Genomic DNA, 22704 nt, shown 5'->3' on the forward strand with positions numbered 1-22704 from the left:
CCAGATTAAAAGCAACATTTTTTACCCATATGAAACCTAAAAAATCAGATGATGTGGGATGATTGTGTGATGCCTCCTGTTCATCAACATGCCAACTATTGCCACTTGTCTCAGACTGAGAGGGACATAATGTTTGAACTGAGAGACCTAGGTTTATAACTCCAGCCATGGCTTGAGAACAGCTTACTATAAGCCAAAATGTTGTTGCTTTATATATGATGGGAATCTAATAAAAAGAAAGATGCAGAATTTTTTTTTGTTCATTTTGTCCTAGATAACCTGTTAACATCAGCCTTGTGGCCATCTCCAATTTGTTCAAAGGAACCACTATTCCAATCTATTTCAGTCTTTCCACTACTCTCCATTTCTAACTAGGTGCCACCAAATGGTTCCTTACAGGTATTTTGTCAGTTTGTCACTCTTTTCTAAAGGTAATTGTCTTTAATGAGACCAAGGAAGGGGAGCACTGGGAACTAAAAGTGGCCCTGGAAACAAAAATGAAAGTGGCCCCATGTTGTACGCGAGTCTAAATTGACAGAAGGCAGGCAACACAAGTAGGCAGAGACAACAGAAGTAGACAGGACCAGCAGTACCTTAGTGTAATACAAAATACCGCCCCAGCAAAACCAAATACTACAGCACAAAAAGCTGCCCTAGAGGACCCAAGTACCACAGTGCAGCATACAATACAGCCCAAGCAAAACCCAGCACCACAGCGCATCACAAAATAGTGTAGCCCCTGCTACAGTATTCAACTGTATCACCATTCTGAAAACTTTGATACAGTTGAATTTAAGAGGGCCCATGTGGCCGTTGTCCATGTGTATAAGCACCTGATTCTCCTAGCATAAATTAATGGTGAGGGCATCAGATCGTTATGTAACTAGCCAATGGCTGTGAGTGAGGAGGGCTCAGGTGGTGCCCTGTGAATCAGCCCACCGGGAAATTTCCCTGTACAATCTATGGCCAATCCACCCCTGGACCAAGGCTCAGTGTCACGTGCGATCTCCTGTCTCTCTTCCTGTTCACTGCTGCTTTGTCACAGACCATCTCCTCATACATTTGATCGGCAGGGGTGCTGGGTGTCGGACCCTCGCCGATCTGATATTGATGATCTATCCTGAGGATAGGTCATCAATAGTAAAAGCCAGGACAACCCCTTTAAAACAAGGCATAGAACAATAAGTAGACAAATGAGTGACACTGAGCCAGATGTACATGTAAAATAATGCAAATGAATATTAAATCAAGTTGTAGGAAAAATAAAATAAAGTTTACTGGAGGTTGGGGGGGGGGTTCTTGTTTTTTTCATTAATGGAAAAATAGTGGTGGGATGCTGGTTTAGCATATTTTGGAAAGAGAAGCTGGTGCAACAATTTCGATACAAACTTCCTCGTTTTGGGGAATAAAAAGAAGGGACAAGTGCAGCAGGTCACAGAGCAGAAGAGCTGATACCAGTTGTTGTATTTACTGCAGATTTGAAAATGAAAGGAACATTTTTGGCTGTAGTTTGTCTGTTGGGACTGCATCTCTGGATTCAAGGTGTAGCCGGTGAGTAGGTCATCACATTTTTAACAAGCATCTGCTTTTTTCATAGTTTGGTAATATAGGATGCCAATAAAGTATCATTTCCCATTTCAGAAATGATTTTCACAGATATGTATTTCTTATTGCAGCAGTAATTATTTATACTATATGATATAAATATATATATACATATACAGTACAGACCAAAAGTTTGGACACACCTTCTCATTCAAAGAGTTTTCTTTATTTTCATGACTATGAAGGCATCAAAACTATGAATTAACACATGTGGAATTATATACATAACAAACAAGTGTGAAACAACTGAAAATATGTCATATTCTAGGTTCTTCAAAGTAGCCACCTTTTGCTTTGATTACTGCTTTGCACACTCTTGGCATTCTCTTGATGAGCTTCAAGAGGTAGTCCCCTGAAATGGTCTTCCAACAGTCTTGAAGGAGTTCTCAGAGATGCTTAGCACTTGTTGGCCCTTTTGCCTTCACTCTGCGGTCCAGCTCACCCCAAACCATCTCGATTGGGTTCAGGTCCGGTGACTGTGGAGGCCAGGTCATCTGGCGCAGCACCCCATCACTCTCCTTCATGGTCAAATAGCCCTTACTTTCAAAGTTTTCCCAATTTTTCGGCTGACTGACTGACCTTCATTTCTTAAAGTAATGATGGCCACTCGTTTTTCTTTACTTAGCTGCTTTTTTCTTGCCATAATACAAATTCTAACAGTCTATTCAGTAGGACTATCAGCTGTGTATCCACCTGACTTCTCCTCAACGCAACTGGTGGTCCCAACCCCATTTATAAGGCAAGAAATCCCACTTATTAAACCTGACAGGGCACACCTGTGAAGTGAAAACCATTTCAGGGGACTACCTCTTGAAGCTCATCAAGAGAATGCCAAGGGTGTGCAAAGCAGTAATCAAAGCAAAAGGTGGCTACTTTGAAGAACCTAGAATATGACATATTTTCAGTTGTTTCACACTTGTTTGTTATGTATATAATTCCACATGTGTTAATTCATAGTTTTGATGCCTTCAGTGTGAATCTACAATTTTCATAGTCATGAAAATAAAGAAAACTCTTTGAATGAGAAGGTCTGTCCAAACTTTTGGTCTGTACTGTATGTATGTGTGTATATATATATATGCTTTTTTTTTTTGACTAGCGTAAAATATATACAGTAGTTTTCCCATTGAGCTTTCCTAATTGATTTGCCATAAAGCACACATACCCCGCTAATAGTGTCAAGAAAAAGCTTTACCGAAGTGTTAAAGGAACACTTCCACAAAATGATCACATATTAATAACATATATGTAACTATTTTATGTATTTTTGTAAATAAAAAAGGTAAATGGACATCATTTTTTTAAAATATGTTTTTCTACTTCCTGTGAGTCTTTAAAGGGCTTCTGTCACCCCACTAAACCTTTTTTTTTTTTTGCTTACTTATAATCCCCACACTGCGATTTATGCCTACATAATCAAATTAATTATTTTGGTCCTGTAGATTTTGTTTAAAACATGCTTTTAAAATATGCAAATTACCTTGCTACCAGCAAGTAGGGCGGCTACTTGCTGGTAGCAGCCGCATCCTCCGATCCTAAAGACGCCCCCTCCGCATTGTGATTGACAGGGCCAGGGAACTGAATCGTTCTCTGCTGGCCCTGCCTGTTAGCATTCAAAATCTGGCGCCTGTCTTCAATCGGCACCTGTCTTCAATCGGCACAGGCGCACTGAGAGGCGGCCCTCGCTCGGCCGCTCCATCCTCAATGCGCCTGCGCCGATGACGTCACATCTACACCCGGCGCAGGCGCATTGAGGATGGAGCGGCCGAGCGAGCGGCCGCCTCTCAGTGCGCCTGCGCCGATTGAAGACAGGTACGGCCGTGGCGCAGGCGCCAGATTTTGAATGCTAACAGGCAGGGCCAGCAGAGAACGATTCAGTTCCCTGGCCCTGTCAATCACAATGCGGAGGGGGCGTCTTTAGGATCGGAGGATGCGGCTGCTACCAGCAAGTAGCCGCCCTACTTGCTGGTAGCAAGGTAATTTGCATATTTTAAAAGCATGTTTTAAACAAAATCTACAGGACCAAAATGATTAATTTGATTATGTAGGCATAAATCGCAGTGTGGGGATTATAAGTAAGCAAAAAAAAAAAAAAGGTTTAGTGGGGTGACAGAAGCCCTTTAACCTCCTGCTTTTTTGGACTTTTAGCACAGTAGATAGTCTCAGTCACAGTAGACAGTCTCAGGTTACATGTTGGTGTTCTGAATGTGGATTTAGCAGTGGAAAACACCCATTTTCTTAATGAGTGGCAGATTTTAACTGTGTAAACATACCCTACTTTAACCCCTTAAGGACTCAGCCCTATTTCACCTTAAGGACTTGGCCATTTTTTGCAAATCTGACCAGTGTCACTTTAAGTGCTGATAACTTTAAAACACTTTGACTTATCCAGGCCATTCTGAGACTGTTTTTTCGTCACATATTGTACTTCATGACACTGGTAAAATGAAGTAAAAAAAATAAAAAATGTTGCATAAAAAAAATACCTAATTTACCAAAAATTTGAAAAAATTAGCAAATTTCAAAGTTTCAGTTTCTCTACTTCTGTAATACATAGTAATACCCCCAAAAATTGTGATGACTTTACATTCCCCATATGTCTACTTCATGTTTAAATTATTTTGGGAATGATATTTTATTTTTTGGGGATGTTACAAGGCTTAGAAGTTTAGAAGCAAATCTTGAAATTTTTCTGATATTTACAAAAACCCAATTTTTAGGGACCACTACAGGTCTGAAGTCACTTTGCGAGGCTTACATAATAGAAACCGCCCAAAAATTACCCCATTCTATAAACTACACCCCTCAAGGTATTCAAAACTGATTTTACAAACTTCGTTAACCCTTTAGGTGTTGCACAAGAGTTATTGGCAAATGGGGATGAAATTTGAGAATTTCATTTTTTTGCCTCATTTTCCATTTTAACCCATTTTTTTCACTAACAAAGCAAGGGTTAACAGCCAAACAAGACTGTATCTTTATTGCCCTGACTCTGCCGCTTACAGAAACACCCCATATGTGGCCGTAAACTACTGTACGGGCACACAGTAGGGCGTAGAGGGAAAGGTGCGCAGTATGGTTTTTGGAAGCCAGATTTTGCTGGACTGGTTTTTTGACACCATGTCCCATTTGAAGCCCCACTGATGCACCCCTAGAGTAGAAACTCCATAAAAGTGACCCTGCAGCACGCCAGACCTGCAGGGTATTGCGAAGTGAGGTCACGGTTATGGGCAATCGAGGGTTACTCACTGTTTGGAGGAGAACCCTGGGCAGGCATGCGGCAGTGAAGGAGAGGCTGACACAAAGTTCTTCTGGGGCACACTCTGTATGTAGGGACCAGGCCTGATGGTGGATGAGGTGCCCTGGATGATGCGGGTGTTTTGAGTGCCTGGGGCAAGGTCCCTTTAAGGATCGTGACGCCAGTGCCTGTAACGGTGGCACACCGGTTTCCAGTAGCAATAAGTGAGGTACACAGGTGGTATAGTGAACCAAACGTTGCTTTACTTTAAACAGTCCAACTTTGTATATACAGATGATGATGCAGTCCCTTATATCAATGTTCCACAAGCAGGCTTATTCTCAACAATATGGCAGGTAATAATCTTGTAAGATACTCGGAGGGTACAAGATTAATGCTTCACAGACCAGGTTGCACTATCTCACAGCTATTCTGGCTGGCTGTATCCCAAGGCCCGGATGCCTAAATGCTGGCTTTAATCCTTGGTAGTTAATCTTCCTCCCGTATTGACCCTTGCTCTCACTTTATAGTACCTCTGCCCAGTGCCATCTTAAGAGCATTATAGGCCCCCGGGCAATACAGTGCACTGGGGCCCTGTCTACACAATCACGCACTAGAATAAAAATGCAAATTATCAATAAGGCGATATTTATTGGTACTTTCAACAAAATCAGTGTTTAATATAGGAATAATATATAGGGGGGGCACAAAGATACCACAGTCAAAAATGGGGGGGCAAAAACAAAATAAGTATATATAAATAAGATTACAAAATATGAGAGAATTGCGGTATGCAGGGATACATTTATAATAAAACTATTTACTTACAAAAGAAGCTGTTCAATCGTCTGCTGTGCCGTCCTCTGCTTGCTTCCGCGGATTCTTTCCCCTTCTTTCTGTCTCTCGTCAGTGCGCAGGCGCACTGTTATGGTGGATCTGTGGAAGACACACTGTTATGGGGGCATCTGTGGATGACAGTGTTATTATGCCTCTCATTAGCCCCCATATGCTGCCTCTCATCATTAGCCCCCATATGCTGCCTCTCATCATTAGCCCCCATATGCTGCCTCTCATCATTAGCCCCCATATGCCTCTCATCATTAGCCCCCATATGCCTCTCATCATTAGCCCCCATATGCTGCCTCTCATCATTAGCCCCCATATGCCTCTCATCATTAGCCCCCATATGCCTCTCATCATTAGCCCCCATATGCCCCTCATCATTAGCCCCCATATGCCTCTCCATTAGCCCCCATATGCCTCTCCATTAGCCCCCATATGCCTCTCCATTAGCCCCCATATGCCTCTCCATTAGCCCCCATATGCCTCTCCATTAGCCCCCATATGCCTCTCCATTAGCCCCCATATGCCTCATTAGCCCCCATATGCCTCTCCATTAGCCCCCATATGCCTCATTAGCCCCCATATGCCTCATTAGCCCCCATATGCCTCATTAGCCCCCATATGCCTCTCCATTAGCCCCCATATGCCTCTCCATTAGCCCCCATATGCCTCATTAGCCCCCATATGCCTCATTAGCCCCCATATGCCTCTCCATTAGCCCCCATATGCCTCTCCATTAGCCCCCATATGCCTCTCCATTAGCCCCCCATATGCCTCTCTCCATTAGCCCCCCATATGCCTCTCTCCATTAGCCCCCCATTATATGCCTCTCCATTAGCCCCCATATGCCTCTCCATTAGCCCCCATATGCCTCTCCATTAGCCCCCATATGCCTCTCCATTAGCCCCCATATGCCTCTCCATTAGCCCCCATATGCCTCTCCATTAGCCCCCATATGCCTCTCCATTAGCCCCCATATGCCTCATTAGCCCCCATATGCCTCTCCATTAGCCCCCATATGCCTCATTAGCCCCCATATGCCTCATTAGCCCCCATATGCCTCATTAGCCCCCATATGCCTCTCCATTAGCCCCCATATGCCTCTCCATTAGCCCCCATATGCCTCATTAGCCCCCATATGCCTCATTAGCCCCCATATGCCTCTCCATTAGCCCCCATATGCCTCTCCATTAGCCCCCATATGCCTCTCCATTAGCCCCCCATATGCCTCTCTCCATTAGCCCCCCATATGCCTCTCTCCATTAGCCCCCCATTATATGCCTCTCCATTAGCCCCCATATGCCTCTCCATTAGCCCCCATATGCCTCTCCATTAGCCCCCATATGCCTCTCCATTAGCCCCCATATGCCTCTCCATTAGCCCCCATATGCCTCTCCATTAGCCCCCATATGCCTCTCCATTAGCCCCCATATGCCTCTCCATTAGCCCCCATATGCCTCTCCATTAGCCCCCATATGCCTCTCCATTAGCCCCCATATGCCTCTCCATTAGCCCCCATATGCCTCATTAGCCCCCATATGCCTCTCCATTAGCCCCCATATGCCTCATTAGCCCCCATATGCCTCATTAGCCCCCATATGCCTCATTAGCCCCCATATGCCTCTCCATTAGCCCCCATATGCCTCTCCATTAGCCCCCATATGCCTCATTAGCCCCCATATGCCTCATTAGCCCCCATATGCCTCTCCATTAGCCCCCATATGCCTCTCCATTAGCCCCCATATGCCTCTCCATTAGCCCCCCATATGCCTCTCTCCATTAGCCCCCCATATGCCTCTCTCCATTAGCCCCCCATTATATGCCTCTCCATTAGCCCCCATATGCCTCTCCATTAGCCCCCATATGCCTCTCCATTAGCCCCCATATGCCTCTCCATTAGCCCCCATATGCCTCTCCATTAGCCCCCATATGCCTCTCCATTAGCCCCCATATGCCTCTCCATTAGCCCCCATATGCCTCTCCATTAGCCCCCATATGCCTCATTAGCCCCCATATGCCTCTCCATTAGCCCCCATATGCCTCTCCATTAGCCCCCATATGCCTCATTAGCCCCCATATGCCTCTCCATTAGCCCCCATATGCCTCTCCATTAGCCCCCATATGCCTCTCCATTAGCCCCCATATGCCTCATTAGCCCCCATATGCCTCTCCATTAGCCCCCATATGCCTCTCCATTAGCCCCCATATGCCTCTCCATTAGCCCCCATATGCCTCTCCATTAGCCCCCATATGCCTCTCCATTAGCCCCCATATGCCTCATTAGCCCCCATATGCCTCTCCATTAGCCCCCATATGCCTCTCCATTAGCCCCCATATGCCTCTCCATTAGCCCCCATATGCCTCATTAGCCCCCATATGCCTCTCCATTAGCCCCCATATGCCTCTCCATTAGCCCCCCATATGCCTCTCTCCATTAGCCCCCCATATGCCTCTCTCCATTAGCCCCCCATTATATGCCTCTCCATTAGCCCCCCATATGCCTCTCCATTAGCCCCCATATGCCTCTCCATTAGCCCCCTTATGCCCCCAGCAGCCACATTTTCTTATAAAATAAAAAATCACTTACCTTTCCTGCTCCTGGACGCCGCCTGCCTCTCCTCAGTCGACTCTGTGCTCTGAACTGGCGCGCACAGCGTGAGGTCACAGAGCGCCCTCACGCTGTGCGCAGCCCTGCACAGCCGACAGCCGAGGACCAGGAAGTGGTGAGTACAGAGCGTTCACCACTTCCTGGTCTCTCGGTTCTAATGAGCGCTTCCATAATGGAAGCGCTCATTAGTATTCAACTGGTGGGTTCACTGGGCAGGCGGGCCCCCAGGCAAGTGGGGCCCCCGGGCAACTGCCCAGCGTGCCCATTCGGAAAGACGGCCCTGCCTCTGCCCATCAGCTTACTTATCTTAGCTGGTTGTACTGGCACTGCTTGGCTTGAGGGTGTCTGCAGGTTTCTCCCAGGAGGCACATCTCTTCTCTTGGGGTAATCTTCTGAGCTAATCTTAGACTCAGGAACTTCAGGCTGACTAGGTTACACTTCTAGCCACCTGGACTGAACTAACTCTCCCCTGTCTGGGCCTACCTATTTATACTCAGGGCTCTCTAGCTCCCTCTAACGTCTAGGAGGCTGAACTACACCCTAACAGGCCTGACACCCAGATAACACAGGGAAATGCACATTAAACATCACATTAATGCAATAGACATGTTAACCCTTGTGTAGTGCCCACCTTTAGCTAGTGGGACACTACAACCCCATCTAAGAAACTACACCCCTCAAGGTATTTAAAACTGATTTTACAAACTTTGTTAACCCTTTAGGTGTTGCACACGATTTAATGGAAAATAGAGATACAATTTCAAAATTTCACATTTTTGGCAGATTTTCCATTTTAATATTTTTTTTCCAGTTACAAAGCAAGGGTTAACAGCCAAACAAAACTCATTATTTATGGCCCTGATTCTGTAGTTTACAGAAACACCCCATATGTGGTCGTAAACTGCTGTACGAGCACAGGGCAGGGCGCAGAAGGAAACGAATGCCATACGGTTTTTGGAAGGCAGATTTTGCTGGACAGTTTTTTTTTACACCATGTCCCATTTGAAGCCCCCCTGATGCACCCCTAGAGTAGAAACTCCAAAAAAGTGACCCCATTTTAGAAACTACGGGATAGGGTGGCAGTTTTGTTGGTACTAGTTTAGGGTGCATATGATTTTTGGTTGCTCTATATTACACTTTTTGTGCGGCAAGGTAACAAGAAATAGCTTTTTTGTCACTTTTTTTTTTTTGTTATTTACAACATTCATCTGACAGGTTAGATCATGTGGTAATTTTATAGAGCAGGTTGTCATGGACGCAGCGATACCTAATATGTATGCAATTTTTTTTATTTATGTAAGTTTTACACAATGATTTCATTTTTAAAACAAAAAAAATGTTTTAGTGTCTTCATAGTCTAAGAGCCATAGTTTTTTCAGTTTTTGGGCGATTATCTTAAGTAGGGTCTCATTTTTTGCGGGATGAGATGACGGTTTGATTGGCATTATTTTGGGGTGCATATGACTTTTTGATCGCTTGCTATTACACTTTTTGTGATGTAAGCTGACAAAAAATTGCTTTTTTTACACCGTTTTTTTTATTTTATTTTTTACGGTGGTCACCTGAGGGGTTAGGTCATGTGATATTTTTATAGAGCCGGTCGATACGGACGCGGCGATATCTAATATGTATACTTTTTTTTTATTTATTTAAGTTTTACACAATGATTTCATTTTTGAAACAAAAAAAAAATCATGTTTTAGTGTTTCAATAGTCTAAGAGCCATAGTTTTTTCATTTTTTGGGCGATTATCTTGGGTAGGGTATGATTTTTGCGGGATGAGATGACGGTTTGATTGGTACTATTTTGGCGTACATGCGACTTTTTTGATCACTTTTATTACCTTTTTTGGGAAGTAAGGTGGGCAAAATTTCAATTTCCTCATAGTTTTTATTTTTTTATTTTTATGGCGTTCACCAAGCGGGGAAAGTAACATAACAGTTTTATAGATCAGGTCGTTACGGACGCGGCGATACCAAACATGTGTAGGGAATTTTTATTTTTACATTTTTTTCACTTTTTTTTTCTTTTTTCTTGACCCAGACCCACTTGGTTCTTGAAGATCCAGTGGGTCTGATGTCTGCATAATACAGTACAGTACAATATATATTGTGTACTGTACTGTATTTTACTTACACTTTTTTCTGAACAGATCTATGCCTTTAGCACAGATCTGTTCAGCACCATTGACAACAGGATGCCTGAGAAGGCGTCCTGTTGCCATGGGAACCTTCCCCGTCTGCTCAGTTGTGGCCACAACTTCACAGACGGGGAAGGGTAAGGAGGGGAGCTGTCTGGGGGCTCTTTCCCTCTCCATCGGGGGGCTGCAAAGGCACAGCAGCCCCCCGATGGGAGAGGGAGGGAGCCCCCTCTTACTGTTAACTTTTTCCATACAGCGGTCCATACGGACCGCGGTATGGAAAGGGTTAAACGACTGACATCGCATCACAGATGTCAGCTGTTTATACCAGAGTGTCAGCAATGTGCTGACACCCTGGTATACCCACTGGCCACCAACGATTATTCAAGAGAAGGCGGGCGGGGGATCGCGATCCCGCCTGCCGCACCGCGCGCCTCCCGCACCGCCCGCAACACCCCCCCTGCAACGCCGCCATAAAATCATTCAGGGGTGCAGGGGGGGGGTGAATAAAACTTTATTTGGGCCATTTTAAAGTTTGATCCCCGCGGTCTCGGAGATCAGAATTGGCAGAAAGCGCAGCAAACTGCAGGTCTGAATTGACCTGCGGTTTGCTGCGATCGCCGATACGGGGGGTGGGGGGGACGCGATACGGCTTTGTGACAGGATGCCGGCTGAATGATTTCAGCCGGCATCCTGTTCGGATTAACCCCCGCAGTGCCGCAATCTCATTTTAAACTCATGACGTACCGGTACGTCATGGGTCCTCAAGGACTCAGGAAACATGCCGTACCGGTACGTCATGCGTCCCTAAGGGGTTAAAGAGGTTGTCCGGGTTCAGAGCTGAACCCAGACATACCTCCATTTTCACCCCGGCAGCCCCCCTAACTTGAGCATCGGAGCAGTTCATGCTCCGATGCTCTTCTTTGCCCTGCACTAAATCTCCTTGGGGCTGCCAGGAAGCCTGGTGACGTCACTGGGACTGATGGGCAGGATTTAGCACTACCCTAGCCAGTAAAAAGGCTAGGGCAGTGCTAAAGCCCGCCCATCCGAGCCGGTAAGTGACAGGTCTGTGCGGCGCATTGCTTAATGATCTGTCACTTACCAGTAGGAGGAGCTCCCGGCCGGACACAGACATCGCAGCTCGCAGGTAAGTATAATGCTTCTACAAATTGCTAAGTAACCATGGCAACCGGGACTGCAGTAGCGTCCTGGTTGCCATGGTTACCGATCGGAGGCCCAGCGATTAAACTGGGACTCCGATCGGTACTCTCCGCTGCCACCAATGATAGGGGGGGAGATTTTAATTAGGAGGGGGAGGGAGGGGGGCCCACTGGCCACCAATGTGTTAACTACAGGGGGAGGGCCTGCCCCCTGCTGCCTGGCAGCACCTGCCAGGCAGTAGGGGGCAGTCATGTACACAGTTCTTTTAGTATATTCTAACCTGAAGCGTCCCCATCACCATGGGAACGCCTCTGTGTTAGAATATACTGTCGGATCTGAGTTTTCACGAAGCTTTTATGCAGACGGATCCGTCTGTATGAAAGTAACCTACGGCCACGGATCACGGACACGGATGCTAATCTTGTGTGCATCCGTGTTCTTTCACGGACCCATTGAATGGGTCCGTGAACCGTTGTCCGTCAAAAAAATAGGACAGGTCATATTTTTTGGACGGACAGGATACACTGATCACGGTCTCGGCTGAAAAACGGTGCATTTTCCGATTTTTCCACGGACCCATTGAAAGTCAATGGGTCCGCGAAAAAACGGAAAACGGCACAACGGCCACGGATGCACACAACGGTCGTTGTGCATTTGAGTCACAGATGTCCTCTCTGATTGGAGCCATTCACTTTTCCACTTCTTATCCTTCTGGCCCTTAACGGGATGACAACTTCCAGTTGTGACTAGCCTGTGACCCACAGACATCTTTGGCTCCTTGTTTTTCTACCAACCTCAGTCTGCTACAAACTATCCATCCAGCACCCCCAGTAATATTCATCCTGTTGCTACCTGTAATACTATTCTTGCTGCCATTAAATGTTATTAAAAGAGTTATCCAATACTAAAAACTACCCCCCCCCCCATATGCCAGGCCCCTCACGGGGAATATACTTCCCGCTCCCTGCGCCGCTCCTGGTCCCTGCACCACCACTGCTGCTTCTCCTTGTGCCCAGATGAAAACATCCTGTGGGGGGGAAAGAACAAATGGCAGGAGGGAGCAGGGACAAGCCTCCCTAGCATTACGGGTGACAGTAGGGAGGCTCGTCCCTGTCCCCATCTGCCATTGGCTGCTTTCCCACCCGACACCGGATGTTTTCATCCGGGCATGGGGAGAAGCAGCAGCGGCGGTGCGGGGACCAGGAGCGGCGCAGGGAGCAGGATAAGGATATTCCCTGTGAGGAGCCCGGCATATGGGGGGGGGGCAGTTTTTAGTATTGGATAACACCTTTAACCCTCAATAATGTTGATGCTATGCCGATTAGTGTCTCCAAATATACTGCTGATAAAATTGTGATGTCCTGCTATTGCCTTTTGTTTGTAATCTCAGTCAGGGCCTGCCCTCATTTACATGCCAGCTGTGCTTCTCAGTGCTCACAAATACTATGATGCATAAATAATAACTATAGTCCCCTCAAATAATACTGCAATACAATCAGTGTCCCCTAAAGTAGTGGCACATATAGAGATTCTGAGAAAAAATGCCACACACCAAGAAACTTAGCATAATCAGCACAGCTAGTTCTCTGCAAAAGGTGCAGAATAAGTAGCACCATACAGATAGTGGTCTATAATAAATAGCGCTACAGATGGCGATCTATAATAAATAGCGCTACAGATAGCGATCTATAATAAATAGCGCAATTCAGATAATGCCCCCCCTAAAATGTCCCATAGTAAATATCCTCTTATAGATACAATAGTGCTTCCTCGATAAATACAGCCATCAGATGGTGGTTCATTAAAATGTTACCTGGTACTTGATATTAATGGCATTTACTTTATCAATATCTGATCGGAGGGGTCCAACACCTAGCACCCTCACAGAACAGCTGGTTTGGGCAGCTGCCGGCACAGAGAACAATAAATTGGATGGAGCCATAAGCACAAGGTTCTGTACATTGTGTAGTGACCATGCCAGAGTACTGCTAAACAGCAATCTGCTGTGAAGGCTCATATAAATTTGTGTGTGTGTATATATATATATATATATACACTGCTCAAAAAAATAAAGGGAACACTTAAACAACACAATGTAACTCCTAGCCAATCCCACTTCTGTGAAATCAAACTGTCCACTTAGGAAGCAACACTGAGTGACAATCAATTTCACATGCTGTTGTGCAAATGGGATAGACAACAGGTGGAAATTATAGGCAATTAGCAAGACACCCCCAATAAAGGAATGGTTCTGCAGGTGGTGATCACAGACCACTTCTCAGTTCCTATGCTTCCTGGCTGATGTTTTGGTCACTTTTGAATGCTGGCGGTGCTTTCACTCTAGTGGTAGAATGAGACGGAGTCTACAACCCACACAAGTGGCTCAGGTAGTGCAGCTTATCCAGGATGGCACATCAATGCGAGCTGTGGCAAGAAGGTTTGCTGTGTCTGTCAGCGTAGTGTCCAGAGCATAGAGGCGCTACCAGGAGACAGGCCAGTACATCAGGAGACGTGGAGGAGGCCGTAGGAGGGCAACAACCCAGCAGCAGGACCGCTACCTCCGCCTTTGTGCAAGGAGGAACAGGAGGAGCACTGCCAGAGCCCTGCAAAATGACCTCCAGCAGGCCGCAAATGTGCATGTGTCTGCTCAAACGGTCAGAAACAGACTCCATGAGGGTGATATGAGGGCCCGACGTCCACAGGTGGGGGTTGTGCTTACAGCCCAACACGGTGTAGGACGTTTGGCATTTGCCAGAGAACACCAAGATTGGCAAATTCGCCACTGGCGCCCTGTGCTCTTCACAGATGAAAGCAGGTTCACACTGAGCACATGTGACAGACGTGACAGAGTCTGGAGACGCCGTGGAGAACGTTCTGCTGCCTGCAACATCCTCCAGCAATGCCAGCGTGACCGTTTTGGCATTGGGTCAGTAATGGTGTGGGGTGGCATTTCTTTGGAGGGCCGCACAGCCCTCCATGTGCTCGCCAGAGGTAGCCTGACTGCCATTAGGTACCGAGATGAGATCCTCAGACCCCTTGTGAGACCATATGCTGGTGCGGTTGGCCTTGGGTTCCTCCTAATGCAAGACAATGCTAGACCTCATGTGGCTGGAGTGTGTCAGCAGTTCCTGCAAGATGAAGGCATTGATGCTATGGACTGGCCTGCCCATTCCCCAGACCTGAATCCAATTGAGCACATCTGGGACATCATGTCTTGCTCTATCCACCAATGTCACATTGCACCACAGACTGTCCAGGAGTTGGCAGATGCTTTAGTCCAGGTCTGGGAGGAGTCCCCTCAGGAGACCGTCCGCCACCTCATCAGGAGCATGCACAGGCGTTGTAGGGAGGTCATACAGGCACGTGGAGGCCACACACACTACTGAGCCTCATTTTGACTTGTTTTAAGGACATTACATTAAAGTTGGATCAGCCTGTAGTGTTTTTCCACTTTAATTTTGAGTGTGACTCCAAATCCAGACCTCCATGGGTTAAAAAATTTGATTTCCATTTTTTAATTTTTGTGTGATTTTGTTGTCAGCACATTCAACTATGTAAAGAACAAAGTATTTCAGAAGAATATTTAATTAACTCAGATCTAGGATGTGTTATTTTTGTGTTCCCTTTATTTTTTTGAGCAGTGTATATTAGTACCCCATATAGTTAGTGCTTCTCCAGGTTCCCAATATCAAATTAAAGACAAAAAATAAAGTTGGTTAGCACATCCTAATGCACAGGTGCACGTCACCATGGCTGAAAAAATAAAACAAAACACTGCAAACAGAATATGTGAACTAATTTGTGCTCATCCACCATGGCAAGGTGACCTTTTTTGGACAGGAACCTATGCTAAATGCTACCACTTTTGGTGCCAACCAGCCTTCAATAATTTTAGGGAAGGCAGGTTCCACATATATACTGAACACACTCTGTATGCTACCTTTCCTAGTGCCAGCAGGCATCCAATGAATACAAGGAGAGTGGGCAGTGAAGATAGGTTAGTCAGTAGTGCACAACCAAAATGGAGATGGCAACATCTCCAAATGCACACTGCAAAGACAAATGACTGAAAATACAAAATGTAGAGTAGGTTCCCATCCAAATGAGGTCAACTTGTGGTGGATGGTGGATTTTTATCCAAATACATTTGCTAAGATCCTCATGTTTATTCATATAGTAAGTATAGCATTAGTTTATATATTCTGTGTTTTCAGAGTGCTGTTGCATTACATTTGATTTTCAGGCATGGCGATGCACCTGCACATTAGGGTTTCTCTATTTATCAGACTGTTATGGGTAAAATATCTAGTTTCCATGTGTAATTAGCATATATAATTGTATGTAAATGTCATATCTTAGTATTTTCTTTTAGATTTACATCGATACATACTTACACTTTAAAAAAAAAAAATCATGTGTGATTTTAGGTGCACAGCTAGACCCGAGTCTGCCAGGTGGGAGATGTAGGTGTCGTAAAGTGACAATGGACCCCGTAGGAAAGCATATGATTAAGAAGATTGAACTAATACCTTCACGAGTTTATTGTCCAATGACCGAGATTGTGTAAGTATAAAAACTTCTACATATCTGTAAATTTATTGACAATACTAGAATTAAGGGTCAGTCATCTACTCAGAGGTTGGTGCAGCAGTAAATAGTAAATTAATATACTAAAATGAAGAAGGCTACTTTCACACAGCAGTGCTTTTTTATTCATCAGTATTTGTAAGCCAAAACCAGGAGAGAGTTCAAAACACAGGACATAATCTTTCCATTACAGTTTTTCTCAGCTTTGAGTTACAAATACTGATGAAAAATATTGACTAAATACTGACCATGTGAAAGAGGCCTAATGCCTTATTCACACATTCAATATTTGGTCAGTGATTTCCATAAGTGATTTTGAGCCAGAACTAGGCTCTAAACAAAGAACAGGTGCATAATAGATCTTTCTCTTTTATGTCCGGGTTTTGGCTCGCAATCACTGATGGAAGGCTACTTTCACATGTCCGTTGTGAATTCCAGCAGGCCCCATTAAGTATAGTGGGGTCCGACGAAGATCTTTATGCTGTTCCGGCAGACAAGTGGAAGGTTGGCAGTACACAAACCGCTGCATGCGGCGGTTTGGTCTGGACGATTCTCTGTTTGTCTGCCGGAACAGCATAACTAAATTTCACACCAGAGGTGTGAAATTAGCCTAAAGCTTTAGACTTCATGTACATGGCCATATTAAAGCTCCTGGCCCACAATACAAAATCTACTTGTGTGCCTTTTGCTCTAAATATACAGCTCATACAAGGAGCTGTAATATAAATATGTGTATGAAAGGATTTTTTTGGTTCATTAATTTCTAAAAATAATGCTATTAACTAAATAATATATCATTCTCTTCTAGCATAAGCACAAAAAATAATCAGGCTGTATGCATTGATCCAGAAGCAAAGTGGTTTAAAAACATGTTTCCTCGTCTAATTCAGTAAGTACAAAGCTTTTAACGTGCATTCAGTTTTGAATAAAGCAGTTGTAAGGATTTAACATAAATCTAGACCCCATAAAATAATCCTTGTTCAGCATTTCTCAAATATATAATATGAACAAATATTTGTTATAACACTGTACATGGCTATGCCCATAGACAGTGAATGGAGCAGTGGTTGGGCACACATGTGCATTACCACTCTATTCAGATTTTTAACAGTAGAAATTAATTTATGGATTTATTACCCGACGTCTCACGAGTCTTCGCGAAGTAAAAACTTCGGCTCATCTGAGCCAATACATTCTAATACTGTATGAAACGCCTGCTCCGTACAGTATTCAAACTAAATTTTAACGCGAATCGACTTCGGATGTTTCAACATGTCTAGTTGCAACCTACAGTCATGTGAAAAAATTAGGACACCCTTTGAAAGCATGTGGTTTTTGTAACATTTTTAATAAATGGTTATTTCATCTCCGTTTCAACAATACAGAGAGATTAAAGTAATCCAACTAAACAAAGAAAACTGAAGAAAAGTCTTTTCAAGATCTTCTGTAAATGTCATTCTACAAAAATGCCTATTCTAACTGAGGAAAAAGATAGGACACCCTCACATGTATTCCCTCTTAAATTGGCTCAGATCTCACACCAGGTGCACATAATTAGTAGATCGTTACTCTGCATGTTGAATGAGGCTTGCCCTATTTAAACCTCAGACATTTAGTTTGGTGTGCTCCTGACTGTTGAAGTGAGAGTGAGCACCATGGTGAGAGCAAAAGAGCTGTCAGAGGACTTCAGAAAAAAGATTGTAGCAGCCTATGAGTCTGGGAAAGGATTTAAAAAGATCTCAAAACATTTTGAAATCAGCCATTCCACTGTCCGGAAGATAGTCTACAAGTGGAGGGCTTTCAAAACAACTGCCAACATGCCCAGGACTGGTCGCCCCAGCAAGTTCACCCCAAGAGCAGACCGCAAGATGCTAAAAGAGGTCTCCAAAAACCCTAAAGTGTCATCTCGAGAACTACAGCAGGCTCTGGCTACTGTTGATGTAGAAGTACATGCCTCTACAATCAGAAAGAGACTGTACAAGTTTAACTTGCATGGGAGGTGTGCAAGGAGGAAACCTTTGCTTTCCAAGAGAAACATCGAGGCCAGACTGACATTTGCCAGAGATAAAGTTGACAAAGACCAGGACTTCTGGAATAATGTTCTTTGGACAGATGAGTCCAAAATTGAATTATTTGGACACAACAGCAGAGGACATGTTTGGCGTAAACCAAACACAGCATTCCAAGAAAAGAACCTCATACCAACTGTGAAGCATGGAGGTGGAAGTGTCATGGTTTGGGGCTGCTTTGCTGCAGCAGGACCTGGTCAGCTCACCATCATAGAATCCACGATGAATTCTACTGTGTATCAGAAGGTGCTTGAAGAACATGTGAGACCATCAGTTAGAAAATTAAAGCTTAGCGGAACTGGACCATGCAACATGACAATGACCCAAAACATACTAGTAAATCAACCAAAGATTGGCTGAAAAAGAAGAAATGGAGAGTCCTGGAATGGCCAAGTCAAAGTCCAGATTTGAATCCCATTGAGATGCTGTGGGGTGACTTGAAAAGGGCTGTACGTGCAAGAAACCCCTCAAACATCTCACAGCTGAAAAAGTTCTGCATTGAGGAGTGGGGTAAAATTTCCTCAGACCGATGTCGAAGACTGGTAGATGGCTACAAGAACCGTCTCACTGCAGTTATTTCAGCCAAAGGAGGTAACACTCGCTATTAGGGGCAAGGGTGTCCTATCTTTTTCCTCAGTTAGAATAGGCATTTTTGTAGAATGACATTTACAGAAGATCTTGAAAAGACTTTTCTTCAGTTTTCTTTGTTTAGTCGGATTACTTTAATCTCTCTGTATTGTTGAAACGGAGATGAAATAACCATTTATTAAAAATGTTACAAAAAACCACATGCTTTCAAAGGGTGTCCTAATTTTTTCACATGACTGTATATCTATATTTACTATATCATTGCTAACTCTGCACAGAGATTGTCTCCACATTAGTCCCTGTCCCAATGGGGTTACATTAATCTCAGAAACACTATAGGGCCAAGTAAGCTATCACTAAAACACAGGGACAACATGCAAACTTCATGCAGATGTTTTCCTTTGTCTAATTTAAACTCAGGACCCAAGTAGTGCAAGGTAAAAGTGCTAACTATTAGATCACCATACTGGATAATGTAAGGGTGTAGCTGTAGAAGGTACAAAGGTTGCATATGTACCCAGACCATGAAGGCTTAGGGTTCCCTTGCCACATAAGAAGATACTAGTATTATAAGGCCTCTTGCACACAACCGTATGGCTTTTTCAGTATTTTGCGGTCCGCAAAAAAAGGATCCGCAAAAAATACAGATGACGTTCGTGTGCATTCCGTTTTTTTGCGGAACGGAACAGCTGGCCCCTGATAGAACAGTACTATCCTTGTCCGTTATGCGGACAATAATAGGACATGTTCTATATTTGAACGAAACAGAAAAATGAAAACGGAAGGCATACGGAGTACCTTCCGTTTTTTTTGCGGATCCATTGAAATGAATGGCTCCGTATACGGAACGCAAAAAACAGAGCGTAAATGGGAAATAACAACGTTTGTGTGCAAGAGGTCTAAATGACACATTGTAGGTTGAGGTCCCGTAATATATCTGCATTTGGGCCCATTAACAAATGAAATGTATCTTGTCACAGGTTAAAAGGGTTTTCTGATGTTTTAATACTGATGATTTATCCTCTTGAGATGGTAGGTCATCAATATCTGATCATGGGTGTCCAACACGTGGGACCCCTACTGATCAACTGTTTGAGAAGTCTGTGGCACTCCTGTAAGCGCTCTGGTCTTCTCAAAGTTTACCCTGGGCCAGCGATGTCATCGGTCACTTGGCCCAGGTGCAGCTCAGTCCCATTCAAGGGAATGGGGCTGAGCTGCAATACCAAGCATCTCCAGGATACAATGTATAGCAATGTATGTGTTTGGTAAGCTGTGAGGAGGCAGCAGCATTCACTGGAGCACCACAGTCTCTTCAAACAGCTGACAGGCAGGGGGTCTCGGGTGTTGGACCCCCACCGATCAGATACTGATGACCTATCCTGAGGATGTCATCAGTATAAAAAAGTTGGCAAACCATTTTATACATTCCTGTATGCCTGATTTTATCGATACCCCTTAATTAGTTTCATTAAAATATTTATTATTTTCGTATTTAACGTTCTTTCAGGCTGAGATTTATAAATCATTTTATTTGACCTGATTCTTATTTGTAAGGGTGCCTTCACACATGGCAGATTTTTCTGTGATTGAAAATCAGTTCCATTCAACTGAATGGGTCTGTTTTGCCGGCAAGCACATGGATTTCTGCAAGCCTTATTCAGGTGATTAGATCTGATCTAGCCGAAGAAAATTTCGGCAATACAATCTGCCAAGTGTGAAGGGTCCCTTACTCATCTACAGAAATATCTATGCCATCTATCATTAATTTCTTTGTGTTATCCCTTTGGCAGAAAAAAAGGAATAAAACCATGAAGTTCAAGCAAAACTACATAACAGTCAAGAATACATTTCAATATGTGGATCAAGAAATATTTTCTTTGCATTATCTTGAAGAAAAGGTGGTATAATGAAGCAGTTACTAGTATGTTTAGAGGTTACTTCACAGGCATAATGAATGGTAAATGGGTGGAAATCAATATGTTATCGTTTGGCTACAGCTGTAACCACATGCAGATTACCATTATTTGGTTTTATGTGCTTCGCCCATACTTGCAGCAAACCATGGCAGATATCGGTGATCCACAAGTGGTTACATGTACGGGTGCATATGTACTAACCAATAATCTTCCCAATTTGCTCATTTCTGAGTGTTCAAAATTATAATTGAACAGTATACCGTAGAAGAAGAAAGAGATTAACGACAAATAATAATAAAACTATTATTGATGATCTTGACCTTTCGTTGTACCACTAAATAAATTTGTTTGGAGGTATATTCTTCATATCAACATTAGTATGCTCAATAGGGATGGCTGCATGACTCTTGAGATACATCACTAGGTAACAAAGGAAATTACGATGATAAGGACAATGAGCCATGATGCTAGTGTGAACAAACCCTTAAAGGGGTTTTCCCAGTAATATTGATTTTTTAAGCAAGTGCCAGCAGCCTGCCCTCTAAAATTGAAGATTCATACTTGAATACCTGCTTCATGTCACTCCGGTCTTCCGCACTGCCTCCATCTTCCACTCCCAGCACTGTTTACATCTGGCAATGCAGCCAATGACTGGCTTCAGCAGTGATGTGACCACAATCAGTCACTGCAGAATGTAAACCGTGCAGGGACTGGAAGATGGAGACAGTGGGGGAAACACGGAGGACCTTGGTGGTATGGAGCACGTAAGTATGAATCTTCTATTTCAGGGGGCAGGTTGTGGGCACTTGCTTAATTACTGGAAACTCCATTAATACAAGGTTGCCAGATATGTACTTGGTCTTGGTGGTCAGGTATACTGGTCATACTGTGAATTACGTTTGCCACTTCCAAGGAAGTACTCATGCTGTGAATTATAAATGAGCTTTGTATATACATATATTATTTATAAGAATTTTAAAACCAAAACTATACTAGCTTTAAAAATACTTTTCAACCAGTTTTAATTTGCTATTTACAGTTTAATACCTGTATATCTTTAAGTAACCTTAATAAAAATGTTCTCATTACTTTCATGCTTTGTGCTGATTTTGCACCTAAAAATTTTGAATGTTTTTCCACAAACTATGTGCCTGTTCAATGAGTCTAGAAATTAAAAATGGATAAACTGTCAGTTTTTCATACTCATTTTACATCAGTGTGTGCATCCGTCTGTCTATCTGTTTTTAATGTCTGTTTTGATCAGTTTTGCATCCATTTTTAATGGCCATTAAAAGTGGCTGAATTTCATTGACTTTTTAAACCCCAACCTCTGCAGTGCCCTAAGAATATATTATGCGTCCTACAGTGCCCTCAGTATATATAATGCCCCTCTGTAGTGCCCTCAGTATAATGCCCACCATATTGTCTTAAGTATTTATAGTAGCTTCCCTGTAGTGCCCCCAGTTTCTATAATGCCCCCAGACCCACATCCCCCTGCTCCATCCACTATAGTGCAGTCTCGGGAGCACTCGCTCCGCACTGGAGGCAAAATGTGGCCACAGGAGGAAAAAGGTGCTCATAGGGCAAGTAAGTTCAAAATAAGCCTCCAAACACAGGAAGAGTGGTTCTGCTCACCCGTTTTTGTTGCACCTAATATTGGGTGCAACCACAATGAAGGTGAATAGGAGTGATTGAGTATAGCTGGTCGGTCAGCAAATGTGGTAAGTTTCCACTGGACTCAGAGGTCGAGTGGAGAGGTGGACCATAGGCGCAAAGACGCTACCAAAGATTTACAAACCAATAGTTTTTTTTATTATTATTGTGACAACGCGTTTCGGGGTTCTGGGGACCCCTTTTTCAAGTCTAAAAAACATACATACAGTCATATAAGATAAGACCACAATGATGGTTGTAAAATACCACTATAGCGTCACTTGTATTGTGTGAGT

At 43.9% G+C, this 22704-nt stretch overlaps 1 protein-coding gene across 2 annotated transcripts; it reads left to right on the forward strand.

Moving 5' to 3' along the window:
* The first annotated feature begins 337 nt into the window (after nt 1–337).
* Nucleotides 338–21843, forward strand: LOC120991670 (C-X-C motif chemokine 10-like). 2 transcript variants are annotated; one of them, XM_040420468.1, is made up of 5 exons: nt 338–399; nt 1477–1551; nt 16023–16158; nt 16991–17071; nt 20630–21843. In XM_040420468.1, exons 2-5 carry the CDS (start codon nt 1485–1487, stop codon nt 20649–20651), a joined length of 306 nt encoding a protein of 101 aa, XP_040276402.1. In that variant the 5' UTR covers nt 338–399; nt 1477–1484; the 3' UTR covers nt 20652–21843. The 2 variants fall into 2 exon arrangements, 1 of the variants encoding a protein (XP_040276402.1); XR_005776755.1 differs by lacking the exon at nt 338–399 and having other exon boundaries at nt 1437–1551; nt 16991–17075.
* Nucleotides 21844–22704: the final 861 nt, after the last annotated feature.

Source organism: Bufo bufo, chromosome 2 (genome assembly GCF_905171765.1).
Source record: "Bufo bufo chromosome 2, aBufBuf1.1, whole genome shotgun sequence".
NCBI classification, from domain to species: Eukaryota; Metazoa; Chordata; class Amphibia; order Anura; family Bufonidae; genus Bufo; species Bufo bufo.